Genomic DNA, 24,839 nt, shown 5'->3' with positions numbered 1-24,839 from the left:
ACCGCTAAACACAATAGATGAACTTTTGCATCAGCGACGTGATGCACGCAGGCTTAAGGGCACGCTCTCTCACGCAACCTGAATTCTCAGGGCTTATGCTTAGTCACATTCACTTGTACACCGCCACTGCAAGTTCTTCCTACTTGATGTTTTATAAAGCTGAGCAATAACAAGCCAGATGATTTACGAAGGTCTAGAACACAGGAAACGGCATCGTCACTTCGCGAGCGAATTATGGAACAAGACGCCCGCTTGCCACAAGGATCCATTATAATATACGTCGACGTGAGCATCCAAGCCTGCGAAGTGACAACTGCAATTTACTGCGTTATCAAGTCTTCACTGAACAAGACGTTAACGTTTCAATTATCGGAACCCCCATCTTCTTTTCTGTGAGGAAGGCGACTCATTCTGTGACCGTCATTCCCATGTCTCTCACAGCCAGGATTGTTATACGCACTTATTCCCTCCAGGTGACAAAGCTACTTTGACGCGTTAGTGTTAGCACAGAACTCTCCCAAAGTATTATAGAGTTTAGCGGTATTGCACCACAGCCAATTTATATTGAATGGACTCCACGTTACCTCTTAAGTCCTCAAAGCCAGGCGGATTCTGCGACCCGCCTTTCACCCTCAACCTCCGCATCACTAAATCTCATAAAATTGGGCAATGCTACCCTACTTTTAACAAGAAACGAACACCTCCAACGCCGTACGCGTGCTCTGTCACCTCCTTGTACGGTGCGCCTCCCCCGCGGTCTAATTCGTGCAGAGGAGGTGGCGCTTCGGAAGATTGGATTTGCAGTGACCCTAACACCGGCAGAGATTAGAAAGTGGCCTCAATTTCGACTTCGGTATCCACAGAAGTCCAGAAATGCAGAAAATTATATACGTCATCTGCTGTGCGAATCTCCAGCGCTGAAGAAGACGCGTATCGGGCACCTGGTGGCAACTGGTCACTCCTTCCATATTACGCAGTCCTATGTCGCTTGAACACCGGGGCCGCATCATCGTTCACTCCTTGATTTTATTGCATCAGCCAACCTTTTTTCACTTATTTGGAGACACCCTTCATCCATCATAACATTTCTTTTATGCCCTGAGGCAATAAACATCAAAAAAGTGTTAAATAAACATTTAGTCAACCACCTCGTCCTCCTCAACGTTGTGGTATTGGTAGTATTGGTAACGTTTTGGCAGTAGGATCTTTAACTTAGGTTTTTACTTTGACTACTTTGGCTGATCGTAAGAGGTCAAATTCTGTAACCAGTACACTACAAACGTAACAATTACTAAGTTCAAATACGGTACATGATTCTTGTTCAGCAGCGAAGCAGGCCACGCGAGAGACGACGATATACTTCGGTCAACAAGGATGGCTTCACTGCACAACACCCTGTTCTTTGAACATTGTCCTCGTCGCGTGGCACCAGTGTTGCGCTGAAAATACATTTATCCAAGACCAAAGGTCATTATGATTTTGAGGCAAAGTTCACCTCGTCCAGTCGATGTAAACCGTTAACGCTGGCAGCAAGCAGCCAAAATTGCGCAGCTGACCCGGCTCCGCACACGATAATGGCCGTGTGTCACCATTGGAAGAAGCCCCCTTGCAGGGCACAGCGCGAACTTCGATATATCGAATGGCCCACTAAATAAGAGTTCGATATAGGCGAACACCGCTCTTGTACTTTTGCATGGAGTTTTGAAGGAGATATTCTTACAGTTAGATATAAGCCATAATTCGATACATATGAGTTCGAAATCAACAGTGCTGCTAAGCAAAATAGGCACTGAAGTTCCCGATACAAGCAAGGTTTCTGTATAAAATTTATTCTCCTAGCAGTTCAGCTTCCTTATTATGCTAAGTCTCTTGAAATTATGTTGCTGACATAGTCCTGTGAAGTGTTTTCATCTACTCGCACTAGAAAAGTACCATTCTAGTAGAAAAAAAAGTCAGCATATGCAGACTTTGTGTCGTGTTCGTCTTCTCTCTCCACATAAAATGTACAAAAACATACGAAATCGAACCGAGCACTCGATCCGTTCTGTTCTAAAGCCACTATAATAAAAACCGGTAAACCATGGACTCATAAGGAGGAAAGCTTCGCGTTCATAGTGACAAGTCTTCAGTCTTCAAAGCTTTGAAAAATACTATGGGCGATGCATTTGTAAGTATTGAGAACTGCTGGGGTCGCCTTTTAGGAAAATCTTGCATTTTGTTATTTTTTACATCTGTGCGTGTTTGCTTTGTATTTTTTTTTCATTTCTAGCAATACTGTTGGGGACAACAATGACTATCTACAGCACACTGTGTGTGTACATGGGATCAGTGACAAGGGTGAGGTCAACGTGTCTTTGGAAAGTTTTCAATGCGTCACAATTTTAAATTATGTGCACTCTCCACAATTATTTAATCTCCTCCGTTGGTTGGCCTTCATTTATAGTAGAAAAATGTGAGACGAAGTGTGAACTGAAATATTCAAGGAAAGAGTACGAAAAATATCATATTTTTATTTGCACCAAATTTTGTAATTACCAGTGTTGTGGAAGGAAATACTGCAACGTTTCCTGCAACATTTACGAAATTTTCATTTCTGCGTTAATATTGATTAGATGCTGAGTACTTTCTCAAATAGTAAAACTTTATCAAATAATTGTATGTTTCAGAACATTACGGCAATAATTAATCATTAGGTACTGCCCTAGAGCGCCCAAGTAGCTTCAAAGAAGACGTACTGCTTTCTCAAAAACTTCCCAGTTGAAGAAAAATGCTGTCAGGTTCGGTGTTCGCATCAATCTTGCAAATCGCTCCCACCTTCGTAGGTCGCCTTTAAAATATTGAACCGGTAGTATAAGGCAGTTTATTTATTTATTTATTTATTTATTTATTTATTTATTTATTTATTTATTTATTTATTTGAAATACCCTCAGGGCACGCGTTGGGCGTTACAGAGGGGAGTGGAATACAAGACAAATTTTGAGGACCAGGAGAAAAGCACAGGGGAATTTATAAAGGTACATATTGAAACATAATAAACAGTACAAAATGATCAATAAGGAAAACCATAATGGGCAGTAAGAGCATTCTTAAAAATTTATATTACTTATAGACAACAACGCCTCAGGAAGGTGGTGCAAGTTCTTAATTGAAACGCGGGAGGAATGAGAATTGTAAAAAGCATTTGTTCGACATGTTGAGGATTCAATTTTATGACGATGGTATTATAACCGTTAAGTGTACTATGACAGTATAGTTAGCTAACGTGGTCGGAGTATCTGATGCGCCAGCCAGAGAGAATGGAGGTGCAATGTGTTTTTCCATGTAAGTGGTTGATGATGCAGCGGTAATTACTATGTAACGAACAGATCGATTCTGATAGCTTCGAAGAGGTCATTACAATATTAAGGCCGGGATCTCATACAGAAGCTGCATTTAGAGTTTGGGACGTACAGATGGTGTGAGGAGTCGAAGTTGTTCTGGCTAAAATTTAAACGGAATGAAGGATGCGCTAAGCGACAACAAAACACTAGTGAAGACACTTGTTCCTTTATTCGTCCATTTTGCTTATGCAATACGTTTGCCGAGTGAAGAGTATGCATCCGAAAGCGGTGGCTAGCTGCTCTACTGTATTGTAAATGTGTCACAAATAACTGCGTGTAGAGGTAAACATGGTATATGTCGGCTGCTAATAGCTAATTTTTGTTTATAAATTCTGTTCAACATCGAGAAATATTAATTAATTGAAAGATTACAATTTTTTTTTAATTTCAACTTGAACACAGATGTTTTTAGAATATTTCAACAGAGAAATATGAACGCTATTGTTATATTGGAAGAGCACCTACTGCACCAAATAAGCTGGCTGTGGATGCCTTATTAACAAACTGAATGTCATTACACGAGTAACGCTAAAACTATTTATGATCTCTAAATGGTACGAGGAGAGATGGCAGGGGGCATCCACTAACCCTACTGCTACTGAAATCACTTTCTTCTTTTGAAAGATTATCATCATCATCATCAGCCGGATTATATCCACTGCAGGTGGAAGGCCTCTCATATTCCTCTAATTAACCTGGTCCTGGGCTAACTGCATCCGCTTGACACCTATGGCATTTAAAACCGTGCGTTTGTTCATTCATTCATATATTCCTTCATTCTGTTTGATGTTCATGATAGTGGGCAAATGAAATTTTCTGTTCATCAGACCACGCTTTTTCACTCTGGAGGTTTCGCAGCGGGTCAGGCTGCTACCGACAGAAATTGTGTTTAGCTTTTCCAGAGCTACAGGCCTAAGTTCATAGGCACAAATATCTTCTGTAGTTTGTTAATGTCACTGCAATAGGCAGAAGCCATAGCCGAAATTTGAATGACACACTTATTCAGTTAACTCCCTTTGATCAAGAAATGATGTCATAAAGTGCTGTCCACGTGTTGCTTTTTCTGGCGCTCTTATTTATGTAGAAAACACCAAAGGGCCCTAATCGATAGAGGTATTGCATAGGGTGAAGGCGTTACAGGCAAGTGATGAAAACTAGAAAAGCCTCGAATTCAATGAAGAAAGAAGCAAAAACACATTATGTGATAGTTAACTGTACGACGGGACTTTGGAAATATGATCGTGCCATTCACAAATGGACAAAGGCAAATTTCTAATGGAGCGCTTATTGATGATACAGCTTATTAAAAACGAAGATGTAATTCAGAAAAATCTGCGTGTTTTGTTTTCAAGGCTGTGATGCTGATAAAACGTGAATAGGCGTAAATGAAACGTACTACGTGGTTCCGCAGTGATTAGAGGTCGTTTATTAAATATGCTTAGTGAGGGCTCCAAATAACCGAAGCATGTTCAATTTTTGGTCGAAAGAGAGCGTACAAGCACGTAATCGGAAATGGAAAGGAACATGCTTCAAGTTTTCTTTCATAGAAACTAACAATCGGCCGACAGGTGCAAGGATAAGTTAGAGTGGGGGGAGGTGGCGCGGGTCGGAGGGTGGGGGGTCACGTTAGGTCAGAATGAAGGTAAAGACTGAGGGACTTGTATGTTGTTACCAAGTCGATATGGGTAATTTAAGGAAATACGCTGTCTGAATTCTTCCGATGCTTCTCGGCAGTTCAGGTAGAATAAGTTTCACACGAGCAGCCTTCTGAGGGACGCAGTTAAGTTTGTCAATCAGTATTCTTCACTGAACAAGAATCAAGGTCTCTTACAACCGTCATTGGCTCCATGCTATCTATGTAATGGCTCTCAGTGATTTCTTTTCTGACAGATATTTATGATGGTCAGCGCGGGACTGACTGGACCATTCGTGGGCTTATGCCTTCTAGCTGTGTTGTTTCCGTTCGTCCACTCAAAGGTTTGTATATTTTCTTTCTTATATTGCTGTTTTCACCACTGGGCATCACAGAGGTGTAGAACAAAAAGAGGAAAATTTAAATCATTTTGTACTTGTTTTTTTTTTATCAAAATTGAGACGCGTGTAGACGGATAAAGCGACATTTTACGCGCAGTACATTTTACACACACGCAACACGTTTATGGAGAGCTCAGTATAGTATGGGGACACCTTAACTCCGCCTAAGGGTATGACACGACGGCGTTAATATGGCAAATTCACCAAGCGATCTGCTCATGCGTGTGTATTCCAGACATGCTCCACATCGCCCCCTCTAGAAAGACACCTGCGGCATCGCTCTATTACCCATTAAAGCGGTTTTCCTTTAGTTGCGGGCAGTAGTCAACAGACCGCGCCTCCGCAAAAGTGCTTTAGGTGGTATTGTGTCGAAGCGGGAGCGGCAGTCCGGAAAGCGCATGCGCAAAAGTGTGTTGTTTGCGTGCGCCATAATGATCGCTAGCTAACACCACATAAGAAAAGGTAACGGCAGCGAGTTTTCGGCGCATTCAGAAAGCATCTTTTTATAGGATGGAAATGGCTATAGTCACTGCCTCAGATGAGAACCAAGCATTACAGCAGCCGCTGCACAGCCGTCGTCGAAAAAAAGGCGCTTTGCCGCGGTACCGCTTTGTGAAACGTTTTAGATCGCCCCATGAAGCAATGGGACTTTGTCATGATATGCTGCAGACCTAATTAAACGAAGGGATAACCATTATTTCATGCAAAAAAGAAGCTCGACTGGGGCATCTAAAACTAATGGGACAATTAAATGTTCTAACATTGTCAGTATTCGTGTGTGTTTATTCAATATGATTATGTCTGTGTTATCCTACACATACTCATTACCATAGAGCTCCGTCGCTACAGTAAACCATGTTTGCGGCACTACACTGCTGAATCAAAGAACGCGAGTTCGATCTCGACAGCTGCTTTTCGATGGAGTCGGAAAGTAACGGACACGTGCATGTACTACGAGACATCAGTGCAGGTTAAGTAATTCCAGGTGACGAACCGAAATTTCCTGCGCTACAAAACGCCACATTCTCAGAAATACTAGGATTTTGACTCTATCGGGGCATTATGTAGTGAAGGATACGCGCTGTACATTTCCAGGCGAACATGAAATACGGTTGGCTGGTTTATGGGGTGTAAAGACCCAAAGGGACTAAGGCTATGAGGGACGGTGTAGTGGAGGGCTCGGAGTTGCAACCACCTGGGATTCTTTAATGTGCACTGGCATAGCTCAGCACATGGGCGCCTTGGCTTTCGCCCTCATAAAAAAGCGGCTACCGCGGCCAGGGTTCGACGGTCGACCTGCCTCCGTGGGTACACATTCAAGCGCCTTAACCACTGCACCATAGCGGCGGCGGGAACATAAAGTATGTTTGCCCCAGCATTGTGAATAATGGCGTTGTGTGTAATAACAAAACGTAATTTCTAATGCCACAGCTCTGGTGCAGTTATGACAAACAGTGCATTTTGCAGGGTGCTGGTGTGGCAACGCTTCTCACGGTCATTTACCAGGTCTGCCACATGGTGGCGACGATGAACACCGGTAGGAAGCCGCCACGAATGCCGGTGTCCCTTTACTACTGCCCCGGAAACCGGAGTGCGACTGTATCATCGTCGCACACAGTGCATTTTCCGCCAACCACCCAGTAAGATGATTGAGCCAACAATATTTTCATGGTCGAATGTGGCGTAATGTAGACGCAGAGGTGACCCCGTTTAGGGTTACCAGGTGCGAGCTTTCGACAAAGAAGGATAAACACACGACGAAGCGCTTCGTCAGGTTCGTTCATCTTCTTTGTTGCGAGCTAGCTCTTCCTAAATCATACCGCTTAACCCCAACACGAACTCTTGTGCGGGGAACCCCAGTATGAGACCTTTATTCATAGATCCAGGTCTATCCCGAGCACTCATCGCGTGTCAATGGCCGATTTGTCATGTTTTGGCTAAACGAGGAGATCGCGTGCCCTAATTTGCCCATAAGAACTTTAACACCACAGCAGTAAGATTTGAAAATGCTTGCTAATATCCTGCCAAACTTGCAAAAGTTACGTTTCTGAGGCATCCTCTCCTTGGGTTAGCTCCTTCGGTGACGACGATGTGATCCGAGCGAGCGAGAGAGGAGCAGAGCGGAGGATGGGAGTACGCAAATAGAGTCGCGAGGTCAAGGCGGAAAGCAAAGGTGGAGCGAGGGTCTTACAGCCGTCCAAATTTTCAACAGGCGTGCGTGACGGCCGCATTCCCAGCGATTCTGGGCGTTACAAAGGAGTTAATCTGCTAAATGACAAAGTATAAGAGAACTCAACAACCCTTGCCTAATATTGACCTTCTGGCAAGTTTTATTCGCCCGAAAGCGCAGGAGCACAGAAGAGGCGGGAATCACGCAGGCCAGTTAAAGATTTGGGCGGCTTTACATCATGCTCAGCCAGCCCTGTGTACAGTGGTTGCGGAAAAACGCACTGCTCGCCGCTGAGGACGAGGCATTGCTCCCTCGTTGTTGAATACAGACGCGGTTTGTGTATTTATTAATGCACAAAAAGTTATGTTCGGCAGAATTCCTCGCCCACAGACGCCAGTTTTTAATGTGCAGTGCGTAAAAGCCAATCAACGAGCTTTCATATGTGTATTTTCTGTGTTTGATAACTGGAACTTCCTGGCGGATTCATAAGTTTTGAAAGGGGGATTCATCTTTTCCCATCCCTTTAAAGCAGATCATGCTTAATTTTAGGTATTTATTATTAATTTAATCATTAGGGCTTTCATTTATATCATGTCAGTCTTGCTTTACAGCACACCTTCATAGTGCACACCAATGCACGTTTCAATGTTTTGCAGCGTACGCTCCTCTCCTAAGGTATTGTCACGCTAATGACGACGATGAAGGATGGTGTGACCGAAGAGGAGGAAGAAGCGTTGGTTTCTGGGCGCTAGTAGGCTTCATCTTGTTCCGCTTCATCAGCACTGTAAATAAGCACCCCTTCTTATTTCATCGTAACAACTTGGTGTAGGTGCGGGGTACGATCCCCTCGATCCCTACCTACTGCGCTGCAAGGCCAACTGGAGCTTCGACGTAGTCGCCGCATCGCTGGACTGCCACCGCTCACGACCATTATGGACCACGCCGACACAAACCATGCAAGCCGCGACGCTGCAAGCCAGGCTGGCGGCATGCCTGCCCACTCCAACCCAATTCCGTCCCAGCCTTACCGGGAACCACGACCTTTTGCCGGAGAAGAAGGTGAGGACGTTGAGAAGTGGCTACTCGATTATCAACGAGTTAGTCGGTACAACCGGTGGGACCCTCTTACCATGCTAACAAACGTCGTTTTCTTTCTCACTCACACGGCTCTGACCTGGTTTGAGAATAACGAGGATAACTTAACGACTTGGGAACGGTTCGCCACCGAGTTAAAACTGCGTTTTGGCGACTCTGTTCCCAGCAAAAAGCGAGCTGAGCAGACCCTTGCACAAAGAGCTCAATTGCCCGATGAAACTTCTACAACTTACACAGAAGAGATCCTCAAGTTATGCAAATGTGTCAATTCCAACATGCCCGAGGAAGACAGAGTCGGTCACATTTTGAAGGGTATTGAGGCGGACGTGTACAACTTCTTAATCGCCACAGACAGCCTTGACACTGTCTCCGATGTCATTAGACACATCCGCGCGTTTCAAGCTTTTAAAACACGTCGTATTGCGCCGAAATTTGGGCGGCTGGCCAACGTGCCTACCGTGGCCAGTCTTGATGACCATGTCAAACTAGATCTTCCGTCAACTATCCGGCAAATCGTGCGCGAAGAACTTCTACGGATCAACACGCTTCCCCTGCATGAATCTGCTGAGGTTTCTGTCCTGAGGGCCTCTAGACGGCCGGCTTCACCACCACAAGCTATTCAAGTACAGCATTTCTCTCAAGCTCCTGAAATTGCGGCTTCTATTGACTACCCGCCAATGCATTTTGCCAACCCGACTGCGTCGATGCTTGACGCCCCAAGGTATGACGTCACCTCAAGTGCACCTAGATCTTCTATTCGATCTACAAGGAATCCTGTGCAGTGTGAGCATTCAGCCAGACCTACGATGCGCCCTGCTGTGCCTGGCTCGTATCCACAACAGCATTTTATACCTTCCCCACCGATATGCTACCGCTGCGGCGTCGAAGGTTACATCGCCAGGTACTGCCGCAGTATGTTCCCGCCACGCTATAACCGCCCGGTGCCTCCAGCAGTACCCAACAATCGGCAATAGAGCCCCGTTTTCCAGCAATCCACTCCTCGTGGGTACTTCGGCAACATGCAGAACCAGAATCTCCGCGACCATTCCCCAGCATCTGAGCGAAGTGTTACTCCTCCACCCGCCTTCCGTGCACGTCGTTCTCCATCACCGCGGCGGCGCCCCATGCCGCCCCATCCGAAAAACTAGCCAGCGCGACCGATGGGGGTGAGGCCGCTGGAAATGTGCAGTGTGCCAACATCCCTCCAACTGCAATGCTCAAAAACAAAATTCGTGTGTTCATTGATGGTGTGTGTACATTAGCTTTGGTAGATACGGGTGCGACTGTGTCTGTGATGAGTAATCAGTTTAGGCGCTTGTTGGGACGCAAAGTGATGTTTGAATATGACCGTGCTTCAACGTTTTGTGGTGTGAGTGGAGAGGCGTTGCGACCACTGGGTGTGTGTAGTGCGCAAGTGTCTGTGGGTGGTGCAAGTTTTCAAGCCGAATTCGTAGCTTACCCCACTCTACGCATGACATCATTTTAGGAATGGACTTCTTGAAGTTTTGTGGCGCTACCGTGGACTGCCGAAGCCAAGAGGTTCATTTTGATGGCTCGCATCTGCCGACACTTTTCGAAAGTGGCCGTGATGAAGAAACAGTTTTTAGTATTACCGAAGACACCGTAGTTCCACCCTTGTCTGCCATGATCGTCCCCGTATCCGTTCTACTTCTTGAGAAGCTTTCATTCCAGGCCGTGGTGCACCCAGTTCACTCAGCATGCCTGAAGAAAAATGTAATTATCCCTGACTGTATGATCTCCGTGCATCACGGTAGTGCCTCGTTATGGACCATCAATCCATCGTCCGAACCCGCAGTTTTACCAACGGGATTGAAGCTTGCCTCCTGTGGACCCGATGCTCCCCACGTCGTTGCTTTGGTCACAGATGCTACGAGTGCCACCGTACCTCTGCCTGCTGATGAAACTTCGATCATCCGCATGATCAGCGCCGATCTCAGCTCACCTCAACGCCGTACTCTTGTGGATATTCTTCTACCTTTTTCGCCTATGTTTGACTTTTCTGAAACAGATGGACCAACCTCTCGCCCTGCACATCGGACCCATCATAGCATCAACACTGGTTCGGCTCATCCCATTCGTCAAAAGCCATATCGCGTGTCCCCATCAGAGCGCAAAGTCATTCATGAGCAAGTGGAGGACATGCTACGGAAGAAGGTGATACAGGAGTCATCTAGTCCCTGGGCTGCCCCTGTTATTCTTGTACGCAAGACGGTTCGTGGCGATTCTGCGTCGATTATCGGCGTCTAAATTCTGTTACGAAAAAGGACGTCTATCCTCTTCCTCGCATAGACGATGCCCTCGACTGCCTCTCTGGTGCGTCCTATTTTTCTTGTCTTGATCTCAGATCTGGCTACTGGCAAATTCCAATGGACCCTGCGGATAAGAAAAAAACAGCCTTCGTAACGCCAGATGGCCTTTATGAGTTTAATGTTATGCCATTCGGGCTGTGTAAAGCGCCAGCCCCATTTGAACGCTTTATGGACACAGTTTTGCGCGGCTTAAAATGGGACATTTGTCTTTGCTATCTGGACGATGTCGTCATATTTGGGAAATCCTTCCAAGAACACAATGACCGTCTAGTACGTGTCTTGAATTGTCTGCACAACGCCGCCCTAATTCTGAACTCTAAAAAGTGATGCTTTAGAGAGCGCCAAGCGCTTGTGCTAGGACACCTTGTCAGTGGTGATGGTGTAATGCCGGATCCCCAGAAAACTGTCGCTGTTGAGTCTTTTAAACCCCCGCAGACAGTGAAGGAGTTGCGCAGTTTTCTAGGGTTGTGTTCGTATTTTAGATGCTTTATACATCGCTTTGCTGACTTTGCTTACCCATTGACGTGCCTTCTCCACAAAAACTCTACTTTTGACTGAACACCAGACTGCGACGCGTCATTCCGTCAACTGAAGATTCTTTTATTATCGAAACCCATCCTACGTCACTTCGATCCTACTGCAATGACAGAAGTACACACGGACGCTAGTGGAATCGGTCTTGGTGCAGTCCTTGTCCAACGGCACGATGAACGAGAGCATGTTATCGCGTACGAAAGTCGTACCCTGAGCAAACCGGAGCGAAACTACACAGTCACCGAACAGGAATGCCTAGCTGTAGTTTTCGCTGTGCAGCGTTTCCGTAATTATTTGTACGGACGTTCGTTTACTATCGTAACTGACCATCATTCACTCTGTTGGTTGCGAAACCTTCGAGAACCATGTGGTCGCCTCGCACGCTGGGCCCTCCGGTTACAGGAATATGACTTTGCCGTGGTGTACAAAAGCGGGAGGCGTCATGCAGACGCAGATTGTCTTTCTAGGATGCCAATGGCCACGACTGGACCTGAAAGCGACGATTTCGACAATTATATATCGACCCTCGAGCCAGCGTTCCCCGACACGAATGATTTCAAAACGGAACAGCAAAATGATACCAGTCTGCAGCCTCTCTTTGCCCAAGCCAACGTACCTACAAGCCGTTTTTGTGTGCATGATGGCCTTCTATGGAAAAAGAGTTATTCGCCTGTCGGCCAGCGATACCTACTCGTAGTTCCTAAGACGTTGTGCACGGACGTATTGCGTGTTATGCATGATGATCCAACTTCTGGGCATTTGGGATCGGTTCGAACACTCCACCGTGCTCAAGAAAGATTTTACTGGCCAAGAATGCGCTCGACGGTTGAACAATACGTTGCCAGTTGCAAGCAATGTCAACGCCACAAACGTCCAACTGCAACTCCGTCAGGCTTGCTGCACCCTGTGAAGACCCCGACAGCACCGTTTGATCAAGTAGGCATTGACCTCGTAGGTCCGTTTCCGAAGTCCGTGGATGGAAATCGCTGGATTGTAATCTGCGTGGACTATCTCACACGTTACTGTGAAACCGCCGCTCTTCCATCTGCTACGGCGCATCAGGTGTCGCTTTTCTTGCTGCACTCAGTCATCTTACGACACGGGCCGCCACGAATTGTCATCACTGACCGGGGCCGACAATTCACTGCTGATGTGGTTGAAGAGCTCATGCGTTTATGCGCCGTAATTTTCCGACACTCTACGCCATACCATCCCCAGACAAATGGCTTGACTGAGCGCGTCAACAGAACGCTTATCAACATGCTAGCCATGTATGTGGACACAGGGCATAAGAACTGGGACACCATACTGCCCTTCATCACGTATGCGTTTAATGCCGCCACGCATGAGATGACTGGGTACAGTCCATTTTTTCTGCTCTATGCCAGACCACCACGCTACTCTCTGGATACTATCCTCCCCTTCACAAGCCGTGAAGACCCCTGCCTTGCTGAGACCCTCTGTCTCGCCGAAGAAGCTCGAAGAATCGCCCGATTACGGTCTGGTGCTTCACAAGAACGTTCTAAAGTTCGATACGATGCCAGTCACCGGCGGGTCACGTACTCTGTAGGTGATTTAGTCTGGCTATGGCGTCCAATTCGGCGCCGTGGCCTACATCAAAAACTCTTGGCCCATCATGACGGCCCATATGTGGTTATCAAACGCATTAGTGATTTAACTTATGGAATAGCCCGCCTGACAGCATCGGGTCGCCGGTCTGCCAAAACCGAACTGTGTCATGTTGCCCGCTTGAAGCCGTGTCAGCCTCGCACAACTCACAAACACGCACAGAGGGCTTCGTCTGAGTAGGGGGGAAATGTCACGCTAATGACGACGGGGAAGGATGGTGATGGTGTGACCGAAGAGGAGGAAGAAGCGTTGGTTTCTGGGCGCTAGTAGGCTTCATCTTGTTCCGCTACATCAGCACTGTAAATAAACACCCCTTCTTATTTCATCGTAACAGTATATAGGGCTCCTGGGGAAACCTGGTGACACACTGGCACCTATATGACATTCGCTGAAAAGTCACCTTGCGTTCTGCGCTTGAGCGACGTTAGAGTTAGTACGCAGAAAGATCGCACGCCGAGGAATTCCTGGTGTAAAGGGAGGCCACTCCACCACAGGGAGGCCACTCTACCGTCTTCGTAGTGTGACGTCACGCACCATGTGATGCGACAATAAATAACAAACCACACATCCTCTAATGACGCCGACATCCACGAACGTGATTCGAACCCATGGAGAGGTTCGCACGGCAGCTTCCCTTGGAACTACATTAAGCAACTGAGCCATCGCCGCATCCAAGCATCGCACGTTTTCAACGAACTTCCGATGTCAGTGCAAGTTAAAGAACCCCAGGTGGTCGAAATTTCCGGAGTCCTCCACTACGGCGTCTCTCATAGCCTGAGTTGCTTTGGGACGTTAAACCCCACAAACCAACCAATCAGTAAGGCCATGCCCAGTTCTGACTGTGGCGTCTTGTCCTTTATACAGGTACCTGAGCAGACAGATGAAGTGAATTGCAACTCTCATCTCTTGGAGAGCTTACCACAATCTGCTGTGATCTACGCAGTCAAACGCGTTCGCATAATCAATAAAGCAGAAGTAGATGGGTTTTGCAACTACCTTGCTCTTTCCATGATACAGCGAAGGTTGGCAATCTGGTCTCCAGTTCATCTGCCCTTGAGAAACCCAGCCACCACGTCCGGAATCTCCCGATCCACATACTGCTGCAGCCTACCTTGCAGGATTTTCAACATCACCTAGCTAGCATGCGAAATACGCGCGAACCGTGGGGTAGTTGGAACAATCTTTGGCACTGCCTTTCTTTGGCATGGGGATGTAACCTGACCTCCTACAATCCTGTGGCCACTCAAGAGTTGTCCAAATTTGCTGACATAATTTATACAGGACGTTAACAGCGTCATGTTTGAGTTTTTGAAGCAACTCAGCTGGAATTCTATCAATTCCGCTAGCTTTGCTCTTAGAAAGGCTGGCTATGGCCCATTCACTTTCACTCTTCAGGATGCCCGGCTCGAGATCAGTAATCACAACCGTCTTATGTTGGGTTTGCGCACCCGGGTCCTTCTTCTAGAGTTCTTCTGTGTATTCCTGCCACCGCTTCTTCATCTCTGAGGCTTCAGTGAGGTCCCTGCCTCGTTTTTCCTTTATCACGCCCAGCATAGCACAGAAGCTTCCTTTGATATCTTTGATTGTCTTATACAGAGCTCTTGTCTTCCTCAGTCGGCTATTGTCCTCAACTGCTGGGCACTGTATGTTCAGGAAGGCGTTCTTATCTCTCCTTGCTATTTTCTGAAAATCCGCATTGAGAATTAACCTTGTTTCTTTCTCTTTCTCCCTGCGTTGAAGGCCTCCCAGGCACTGTTCTGCTTTATTAAAACGCACAGGCCTAATGGAAAGACTATGAGTTTGCTGTTATGTTAAGTGATATGACTGTGACGTGATGTGATGTGGCATGTCTGTTATGTGACTGTACTAACTTCAACTATCCCTATCTCAATACTTTTATATCAACTCATCCCCTTTTCCCTGTGCAGGGTAGCAAACCGATTTCTTTTACCGGTTAACCTCCCTGCCTTTCTTCCTCATCTTCCTCCTCCTTCTCTTTCTCCCATAGCTTTTGCCATCCTCCTTGCCTCAGATATTTGCAAAGCCTCTTCAGATACACAGTTTGCTTTTTTGCATTTCTCTTACTTTGGAACTACCTTAGTAGCAACTTCTTGCTTTATATCATGAACATCAGTCCACATCTCTTCAGGCTCTCTGTCTTCTAGATCTAATTCTTGAAATTCATTCCTCACCTCTACAACATATTCTAATGGCATTTGATCCACATCATACCTGAAAGGCCTTCTAGTTTTCTGCGTTTTTCTCAATCGAAGTTTAAATTTGGCAACAAGAAGCTGATTCTCGGTGCCACAGTCGGCCCCAGGCCTTATTTTTACTGCTTGTATAGCGCTTCTCTATTTCTGCCGGCAGAGAATATATACAATCCGATTCCTGTACAGACCGTCCAGTGAAGTCCATGATAGCAGGCGCCTCTTGCGCTGTTGAAAATGAGTATTCGCTATGGTCAGGTTGTTTTCTTTACAAACCTCTACTAGCCTCTGCCCAGCTTCATTTGGCTCACCTAGACCGAACTTGCCTATAATTCCGGATATTTCTTCACTCCCCAACTTAGCATTCCAGTCTCCTATGAGAAAAAGGACTCCTGATGATGGAGTGCGGTCTAAAAGGCATTGCAGGTCCGCATAAAAACCTCTCAATGTCAGTTTCTTTAGCAGTAGTGGTTGGTACATAGACTTGGGTAACAGTTATTTTGAAAGGGTGACTTTGGATCCGAAGTGAAATCATTCGTGTAGTTTCTGGGGTTCTACCCTAGCACTTTTGGCCATTCTTCTGTTTACTATGAGAGCGACCCCATTCCTTCTCCTGGACTCATGCCCACAATAAAAGACATAATGGTCGCCGGAAATAAATTCTCCCATTCCGGTCCACTTGAGCTCGCTGATACCCAAGATGTCAAGTTCAATCTGTCCATTTCTCGCTTGACGACATTCCGTTTACCTTGTGTCATAGATATATTTCATGTTGCTATGTTGTATATCTCCTTGCGACATCGGACTTTCCGGTCGCTTCCCGACACACACACAACTGAGCGTCCTTTTGGCTTTAGCCCAGCCGCTTCATTCGTCCTGGAGCTACTAAGGATCGCCCTTTGCATCCCCATTAACATGTTTAACATGTAGGACGCCTTCCAACCTGGGGAGCTCATCTTCCGGCGCCCTATCATTAGTGCTATTGTGACTGGCCATAGGATTTTCTTGGCAGGAAATACTGGAGTAGGTTGCATTCCTTTTCCAGTGAATCACATTTTGTGAGAGCTCTCTGCCGTGACCTGTCTATCTTGGGTGGCCCTACGCAGCAGAGCTCACGACTCCATCGAGTTTCTCAAGCCCCTCCGCCACGACAAGGCACTGTTCCATGAAGGGGATTAGAAGCCTAATTCACCGAAAATTCGGCCTTTGAGCTGCCATTGTGAGCGAAAATTCAAGAACATGGCACTTGCCGATGGGAGCTAACAGCTGACGTGGCCGCGCTATGACTTGACGTAGTGCTGCCTAACGTGTCATTTGAAAGGAGTTTCATCCTCTCCCATCTTCTTCAGTATGGGGGATCAGCCTGCAAGGAATATATAATTCATCTTACCCAGGCCATGCAGGCACGTTTATGAGGCTTCGTTAAAGCGGAGCCTTGTATGTGAACTAGTAGCATATGCTGTCGCTCCGTACCCTTAAAGGTCGAGCTTCAATGTCCTCCATATTTTCCATTGATACATGCACATTTCACCAAAAGCTCAAACAATGGCCATCTTGCACTGATATTTACAAGCAGAGAATGGTTGTGTCACTTTACCGAAAAGACTTCATAAAACCTAAAGGACTGTGAGGTGCCCGGCATCTACATTAGGATATAGAAAGCGTGCTGAGCGGGTCAGATAAATAACTCAAGTTATTGGCATTCTAGTGGAAATCAAGAAGAAATGGCCATGGGCAGGACATGTAGTGCGAAAAGGGGATAACCGACGGCTAACGAACTGGATTCCAAGAGAAGGAAAGCGTAGCAGGGGGCGGCAGAAAGATATGTGGGCGGATGAGGTTAAGACGTTCGCAGGGGTGAAGTGCATGCAGCTAGCACAGAACCGGGTAAAATGGAGAAAAATGGGAGAGGTCTTCGCCCTGCAGCGGGTATAGTCAGGCTGATGATGACGATGGTGCGCGGCGGTTACAAGGGCAGTGAGGCGCTAGTTTGGGTTCGCTGCTAGGTGTGCGCGGGGAGAGGAAGATAACGTCGTGACAATGGATGAAGCGTGTGTGATCTGTGGTGCAGTGTGGTGTTTACTAAGCCGTCGGTCAGCGGTGCAGACGTATGACTGTAAGGCTGACGTGTTATGGCACGGGCGTATTTTCCGTTTGAAGCAATAAACGCAGTTTTAACCACATGACAAATTGGGGGCTCGTCCTAAGCTTCAGCATGGACAGCGGTGCGGAACAAGGCGACGAGTCTCAGTCGCTGCGTCCAGTTGTGGCTCACAGTAAAATCCAGGACCTACTGTCGCAGACCGGCGGTTCAACCCTGGCATGGGAGTGAATCGCAGGGGTGGTTCGATCTCTGCTTCTCCAGACACCGGTGCACTCCAGTCATTTCTCTAGCCTAGTAAGCCAGGTGGCGCAGCTAGGCCTACATCTGACCGACGTGGCGGCACTGACCGACGCGGCGACGGTGCCGTCCACGACTTGGAGATTCAGTAGCGCTTACTCGGAGGTGCCAACGTTTTCGGGTTACGAAGACTACCAAACTTCCGATAAATTCTTGAAGCGATTAAAGGAGTTTTGTTACATCTTTAGAATCAAAGAACAGCTCCAGCGTCAACTGGTTCCGGTGGCCTTGGAAGGCAACGCAAAACTGTAGCTGCGCTTCACAAGCAAGTTTGATACCTGGGCAGGGTTCGTGCACCAGTTTCAGGCTGAGTTCGTGTCCGCCAACTATAAACCCAAAAGCTCCTTCCAAAACCCAAAAGCGCCAAAAAGCTCCTTCAAGAGGAGCTGCAGCGGCGCATGCAGCACCCGCAGGAGAATCTCCACCACTTCATTCACCTGATAGCGGAATGTTATGAAAGAATGGGACAGCCGGTATCTGAAGAGGAAAAAGTTCGTACAGCTAGGGAACTCACGCACCTGCAGTTACAAGATCTAGTGGAAAACATGCAGCTCAAGGACCTCCGCGATATGGCAAAGGCGGCGGGAACATTGATGCAGAAGGCGTGGAACTGCCGCAACTACGTGCCACCCCCTTCTCGAAGTAACCAAGTGGCCCAAGGTCTAGCCTTTTGCGACCACGTTGCAGCACCTCAAAAAGGCAACAAAGCAACCACAGCTTTTTAAATGTCCCTGGGTATCAGTGGCCTTTGCTCCCAAAAGCTTTGCAAACTACCCATTTCGCAATCATGCCTGCACCAAGTGACCGCTGGCCGTAAACAGTGGGTAATGGAAGTGGCATAGGCAATGTAACAAATTCGGTCACATTGCCTCCCAGCAGTATTCGGCGGCATCCAACAAGTAGCATGGCCGAGCCACCTCGACCGAACTCTCAGCAACAGCTCTGCCATCGTTGTGAAGGTGCAGGCCACTTTGTTAGGCATTGTGCTTCGAGGGAGTCAAGAGGACAGGCTCTCTGCTTTCGATGCAACATTCTAGGGAATATTAGAGCCAACTCCCCGGAAAACGCTCGGATGTAGATGCTGCTCCTGCCGGCACCTACACCGCAACGCTGCAAGTGGCAGCTACGGCTGGAAGGAAAGAGCCCCTACTTGAAATAGCGGTTGACAATCTGGTATTATTCGCACTCCTTGATACTGGATCACGTGTAAGCCTTTTCGGTGACACTGTTATGGCAGCAGCAAAGTTAGCAAGTGCCATTCCTGGAAAAGAATCTCATTCTCTCCGTCTAGCGACAGGGTGGACTGGCGCAATTCGGTCGGTGCAATGCAGGATTCATTGGGCAGGAGCCTGTCGCAAGCAACGCTTTTTGCACATGATGGGATTGTGTCGGGATGTAGTTCTAGGAAGAGACTTCCTCGTAGCATCAGACATGTGTATTCATAAGGGCCATGATGACTGGACAGTTGACACAGACCCGTATTTTCTCGTCAAGTTTGTGCGTCCGCCTGTTACTATGCCTACACAGTCGGCATCGACCGATGATGTGTGTGCACTGGCCACCTTCTTTCAAGAACCCGTGCCACAACACACCGAGAGTACAGTGAGTAGCCAGCATGATGACTCGGAGAGGCGTGTATTAAAAGTTTTGGATGATTGCCATCTTTAATAAAAAGCCAGGACTCCCCACCCTCATGGAGCACAAATTGTGTCGGAAGGCAATGTACCAGCACGCTGCAAGCTTCAGTGAATGCCAAGAAAAGAGAGGTTATGGATCAGTGCCTTCAAGAGGTGTTCAACGAGGCGCTTATATAACCCAGTACAAGCACTTGGTCTTGGTCGCCACAAAACTTGTGGATACCGCTTCACAATCGACTACAGGAGTCTGAATGCCAAGTTAAGGGTACCAGTGTACCCTATACCAAGAACAGACTGGGTGCGCACACAAGTAGGAATAGCGCAGTGGTTTACCAGCCTCGATTTGTCGCAGGGCTTTTCATATTCAGGTAGCTCCGAAGGACCTCCCCAAGACCGCCTCCTTATACTTTCAAGGCTCATTCCAGTTTACGCTGATGTCATTTGGTCTGGTCGGAGCCCCAGCCACCTTCAAAATGCTAATGGACAAGATCCTGCAAGGCATCAAGCACAAGTAGTGTATGGCCTTCCTTGATGACGTGCTCATCTACTCGGAGTACTTCGAGGTGCACATAGAAATCTGCAAGGGGTAATGAAGCGGATACAAGTGGGTGGCCTCACAATAAACACAGGTAAAGCTCAGCTCTCCAAACGCACCCTGAAGTTTCTTGGACATATTTTCTCCCCTAGAACTGCTGCCCCTACCCAGAGAAAGTGCTAGCAATGCAGAGTTTCCCGCATGCGCAGAACACAAAGCACTTACAAGCTTTCCTCGTACTGACAGTGTACTACAGCAGTTTTCTGTATAATTTCTTGGTCACAGCCACGAACTTAACGTCACTTCTCCGGAAGGATATGCCATGCACTTTTACCCGTATCAGGAAGTAGCTTTCACCACTCTTAGGCACCAGCTTTTAGTGGCAGCACTACTCAGCTTGCCTGACCTCAAACGCCCTTTTATCATTGAGGCAGTTGCTAGTGGACTTGACATTGTAGCTGTCCTGCTTCAGGAAGCCAAACGGAGTTCTGCGTTCAGTATCGTTCATTAGCTGGGCGTTATCTGCTGCTGAAAATAACTATTGTCACGTTGTTGGCGACAATGCCGTTGGTAAAAAATGAGAAGACTTAATATTCACAGGAATCTCTCCTTATTGGGCTGACTTTCGCCTGGAAAGGAACTAAATAATCGGCGGCGCCATAGCAACAATCGTGCTCAGTGGTCGTCGATCTACAAATACCCGCAGCACACGCGACGCTTAATTTAAAGGCGGCTAAGAAACATCGAGATAAAACCGCACACTAGGATTAGCACAACCTGGGACATTGCAGAAACACACGCGAGTGGCGGGAATCTTCGAGATGCTTCTCATCGCTTCTTGCGCGACAGAAAATCTGATAAATTTGCGTCTCGTACCAACTAGCATAAACAAACAAAAAATACAGAATAAGGCAATAAACAACGTCATTAAAAAAATAAGTGTGTCAGAGTAAGAATAACAAGGCCGCATGCTGGCGGCTACTGAAAAGCAACAAATAGAGTTTCTAATGTTTCGCGGCACTACAGTGTGCATGATTGGGAGGGCCTGGCTGTAGTGTGGGCTCTGGACAAATTTTGATCCTTCGTGTATTTTAGAGTTAGAAGTTCATATTGACCATGCTTCACCCGCATGGATGTTCCGCACCTAGCAAACATCGAGCAGAGTACGAAGATGGGTTCTTCGGCTCCAGGATTTCAACAGCACTATTATACATCGGAGAGGCAAACCTAACATACCAGCAGGTACGTTATGTCGCTTTCCTAGGCCAGAAAATCACCAAATATTGCCATCAGTGGCTGAGGAGCTCTTCCCGTGGTAGTGGCAGAGCTCGTTAGCTTTATTAATTTTGATGAGACAGTAGCTGTACAGGAGTCTGCTGTAGCAACTTTTTCTGTCCTTCATGCACTGGCGGCAGAACAGGTTAAGGGAACACTGCTTAGGGACATCTTCGGCTACATTGACAGAAACTGTCTCCCTATAAGGACATCAAAACGGCCGCACTAGTAAAAGACCTACGGGGCGAAAGTGAGGTTGACGCACACGGTGCCCTTTTGCATGTTGGTGACAATCTGAGGGCACTGTGGATCACTGAGCAGCTCCAAACAGAAGCCTTGCGTTTCGGATGTGACCATCCTCTCAACGGCCATACCGGCTACTTTAAGACCTGCAAACGCATATGTGAGCAGTATTTTTGGCTTAAAATTCGGGCGGATGTTTACCGGTATGTCCGTTCCTGCCAGTCATGTCAGAGACTAAAGCCACGACGACCGAAGACGAGTGTCTGATGTGCAAGTCATGGGAAACAGTACCTATGCAAGAATTAATTATCGACATCATTGGACCTCTTCCTATCAGCATCCTATCACACCTCGCTACCACAGGTTTATCTTCGTTGTGCTGGACAAATTTACGAAGTTTGTAAAATTGTTCCCCCTTCGTGCTCAAACCTCACAAGCCATATTCGACAAACTTATCGAACTTTTCTGCAGACATGGTGTCCCATACAGCATCTCCAGTGACAATGGGAAGCCATTCGTTAGCAAGGGGTGGAAGTAAGTGATGCGCCACTGCTGCATCACTGACCGCCATACAGTTCCGTATAGACCAGTGAGGTAACCGCTGGAGAGGCACAAAGTTGTAGTGAAACGGGGTGTCATGGCATACTGCGATAGCCACCGCGATTGGGACAATCTTCTCCTGGAGATCACCCTTGCCATGCGCACTTCAGAAAGCGCAGTCAGAGGGTACACACCAGCTTACATCTGCTTCGGAAAAGACCTGCGCATTCCATGAGCATTGTTGTCCCCTCCAAGAAGCCGGGGCCCATCCACCCACGAATATGAAGCGGAAGACTCAAAAACCGTTCAAGATTCTTTGGACTTCGGTCGTGATCACCAGAGCAAGATGAAGGAAATGCAAAAGAGACAGTACAACAAACGATGCAAGCCCTACGAGTTTGAAATGGGGGACTTGGTCCTCCGCGACTGTCACACCCTCAGCAATGCCGCCAAGGGCATTGCAAACTAGCGCCGTGATGGAATGGACCATTTATGATTGCGGCCCGAGTGGGACCTACCTCGAACACAAGCTTAGAGATCCTCAGACGCGCGGACAGTGTAGGAAAGCTAACGTGGATCAGCTCACACCATACCATTCAGGTTGATCATGTGCGCATATTAAGGGAGAGGGGGGAGGATGTTAGGTGCCCGGTGGTTACGAGGGTAGCGAGGCGGTGATTCGGGGTCGAGGCTAGGTGTGCGGGAAGGGGTGGAGAGAAAGGTCGGGACAATGGATAAAGCATGTTTGATCTGTGGTGCGGTGTGGTGCGGTGTCTGAATTGAGCCGGTAATCAGCGCAGCGGACTTATGAGTATGGAGGTGATGTGTTTCGGCACGGACGTATTTTCCGCTTGAAGCAATAAACCTTGGTTTAACCCCTAACGCCTGACATGACATTATGTATTTTCTTATTGCTCGCGTTGCATCTCACCTTCGTAATCGCTACCGGTCTTAGGATATTGAGCTGTAGTGGCGGATATAGACAAGGTCGATAATATTTCTGCTCGATTTTCGCGCCTTCCTGTTGAAGCTTGAATATCACGAACCGCCGGTATTTTTGGTTGTGATCCATTTGTATCAGCAGCGCGCACACAATCAAGAAAAAAGGGAAGGAGATAGGACTGACAGATAGATAGGACAGACAGGCAGGAATCTGTCCTAACTCCTTCTGTTTTTTCCTGATTGTGTGCGGCTGCTGATACAAATGAAACTGTTGAAGCTGATGCTATTCCTGAGTAGTTTACTGCTATAACCTTGCAAAAGTTATAAAAGGTTCTCACCTGTAACAAGGAGGTGAACGGTTGTTCTGTAGAGCCTGCGTTGTTAACCTTGTTTTGTTTGCTTTTCAGATCTCATGACACGTTCTTCCTTTTCCGCTTGTCGTACTTATGGAGCAGCGTAATTGCAACATTAGCAACTGTGGCGATTGGCGTACTACTCAGTGCCCTCACAGGTACTACAGTTATGTAGCTGTAAACGTTTTACGCATTTTCTTAATAAGCTTTCGCTGTGGCGACACTGAATGCTATTTTGATCATACTCGGAATCGCGGAGCCGTAGAACTTCACACTACGACGATAGGCGACAGTCGAAACTACTGGTGTCATCGCCTTTGTAATATGCGACAGAAAATTGAGTCGATATCCAAAGGAACCTTTAACCGTGCAGCCCACTGACTGTCAGTGTCTTCTCTTGATTAAAGCATGCCCTACTCTACATCGATTTCATGAGGCAACATCTTTATCAAGCACTTCTGCATGAGGGGCGACCACTATGTCAATCGTCAAAATAAGGGATAGACGTGCCCTTTGATATTGCAGCCTATATGCTCCGCCGCGTATACTTTGTGACATCACACGAGCATTCCAAAATGGCGGTCGCTTTCGGTGTGAGGAGCTTTCCGATTTCTATCGTGTTTTTTTTTTTAATATGCGCCACGCGCTAGGCACTAAACCTTTGCCAGTAGGATCAGAGACCTATATAATAGTCATAGAAGTATAAAACGGCAATACATCGAACGACCCTGTCATCGCCCCTATGGGCTATGCAAGTACTAAAGTATTTTTCCTTTTTTTTTATTTGTATAATTGAGGGTGCTGTGGAACCACTGCAGAGAAAGCGTGAAATCAGTGGTCAGCTTGAGCTATCTGTTTTTATTCGTGTTTCAGATATTTTCTGAGTGAAAGAATAGCAGGTGTCAGCCTACTTTTATGTGTGTTTGAAATATGTATCGAACGTAGGGCACATTCAAATTGGTAAAATGAAACATTGAAGATTTAACATCTTTCCGCCTTTAGGCGAAACGACGAAGACTGCTGAGCAACCAGAATTATGCAGCGACCTTATAACCCGCATATGGAGGAAAAGGCGGCATCTTTGCACAGAAGAGGGAAAGCAGGTAAGTTGTATTGGAATGAAAGTGTTAAAAAGGGGTAGCTGAATTGTGTCATATGTTACTTACAGGATGTGCCTTCTGAAAAGCTCAAGAAGATCAAGAATGATTCAAATGACGAAGATGAAAACCTCCTGGTACAGATTAGAGAAACTGATGTTTAGTCAAGATACTCGCAGTTCCGAAATTTAAAAATGTGCAATAAATCTCATTTTAAAAATTACCGATGGTCTAGCTATAGTGGAATCATGGAATATCGTGCGATAGCGCTGGTTTCAATGTCAATGTTCGTTTTTTTTTTCATGTCAAGGTCAAAGAATGAGTCACATTGTCAAATATCAGACTCAAAAGGTAAGTGGTGGTGAAATGGTGGTCATCTATTGCCCCACGTGGTTTTGTTATGTTACGCAGTGTTTAAACCTACATTTGCCTG

At 46.8% G+C, this 24,839-nt stretch overlaps 1 protein-coding gene across 1 annotated transcript in view; it reads left to right on the top strand.

The window, feature by feature from the left end:
• LOC146209680 (sodium/iodide cotransporter-like) overlaps positions 1 to 24,570 on the top strand; it is a 50,178-nt gene extending 25,608 nt beyond the window's left edge. Inside the window, exons 9-14 of the mRNA XM_084580917.1 lie at positions 2,270 to 2,337; positions 5,272 to 5,358; positions 6,883 to 7,055; positions 23,364 to 23,467; positions 24,399 to 24,412; positions 24,478 to 24,570. Coding sequence (XP_084437043.1) covers positions 2,270 to 2,337; positions 5,272 to 5,358; positions 6,883 to 7,055; positions 23,364 to 23,467; positions 24,399 to 24,412; positions 24,478 to 24,570 — 539 coding nt within the window. The remainder of the gene's footprint in view (positions 1 to 2,269; positions 2,338 to 5,271; positions 5,359 to 6,882; positions 7,056 to 23,363; positions 23,468 to 24,398; positions 24,413 to 24,477) is intronic.
• The last annotated feature ends 269 nt before the right edge of the window (positions 24,571 to 24,839 follow it).

This window comes from Amblyomma maculatum, chromosome 1 (assembly GCF_055883805.1).
Source record: "Amblyomma maculatum isolate TAMU_Amacu chromosome 1, ASM5588380v1, whole genome shotgun sequence".
Lineage (NCBI taxonomy): Eukaryota > Metazoa > Arthropoda > Arachnida > Ixodida > Ixodidae > Amblyomma > Amblyomma maculatum.
The sequence above is the reverse complement of the archived record's forward strand: the minus strand, read 5'-3'. Positions and strand labels throughout refer to the sequence as shown.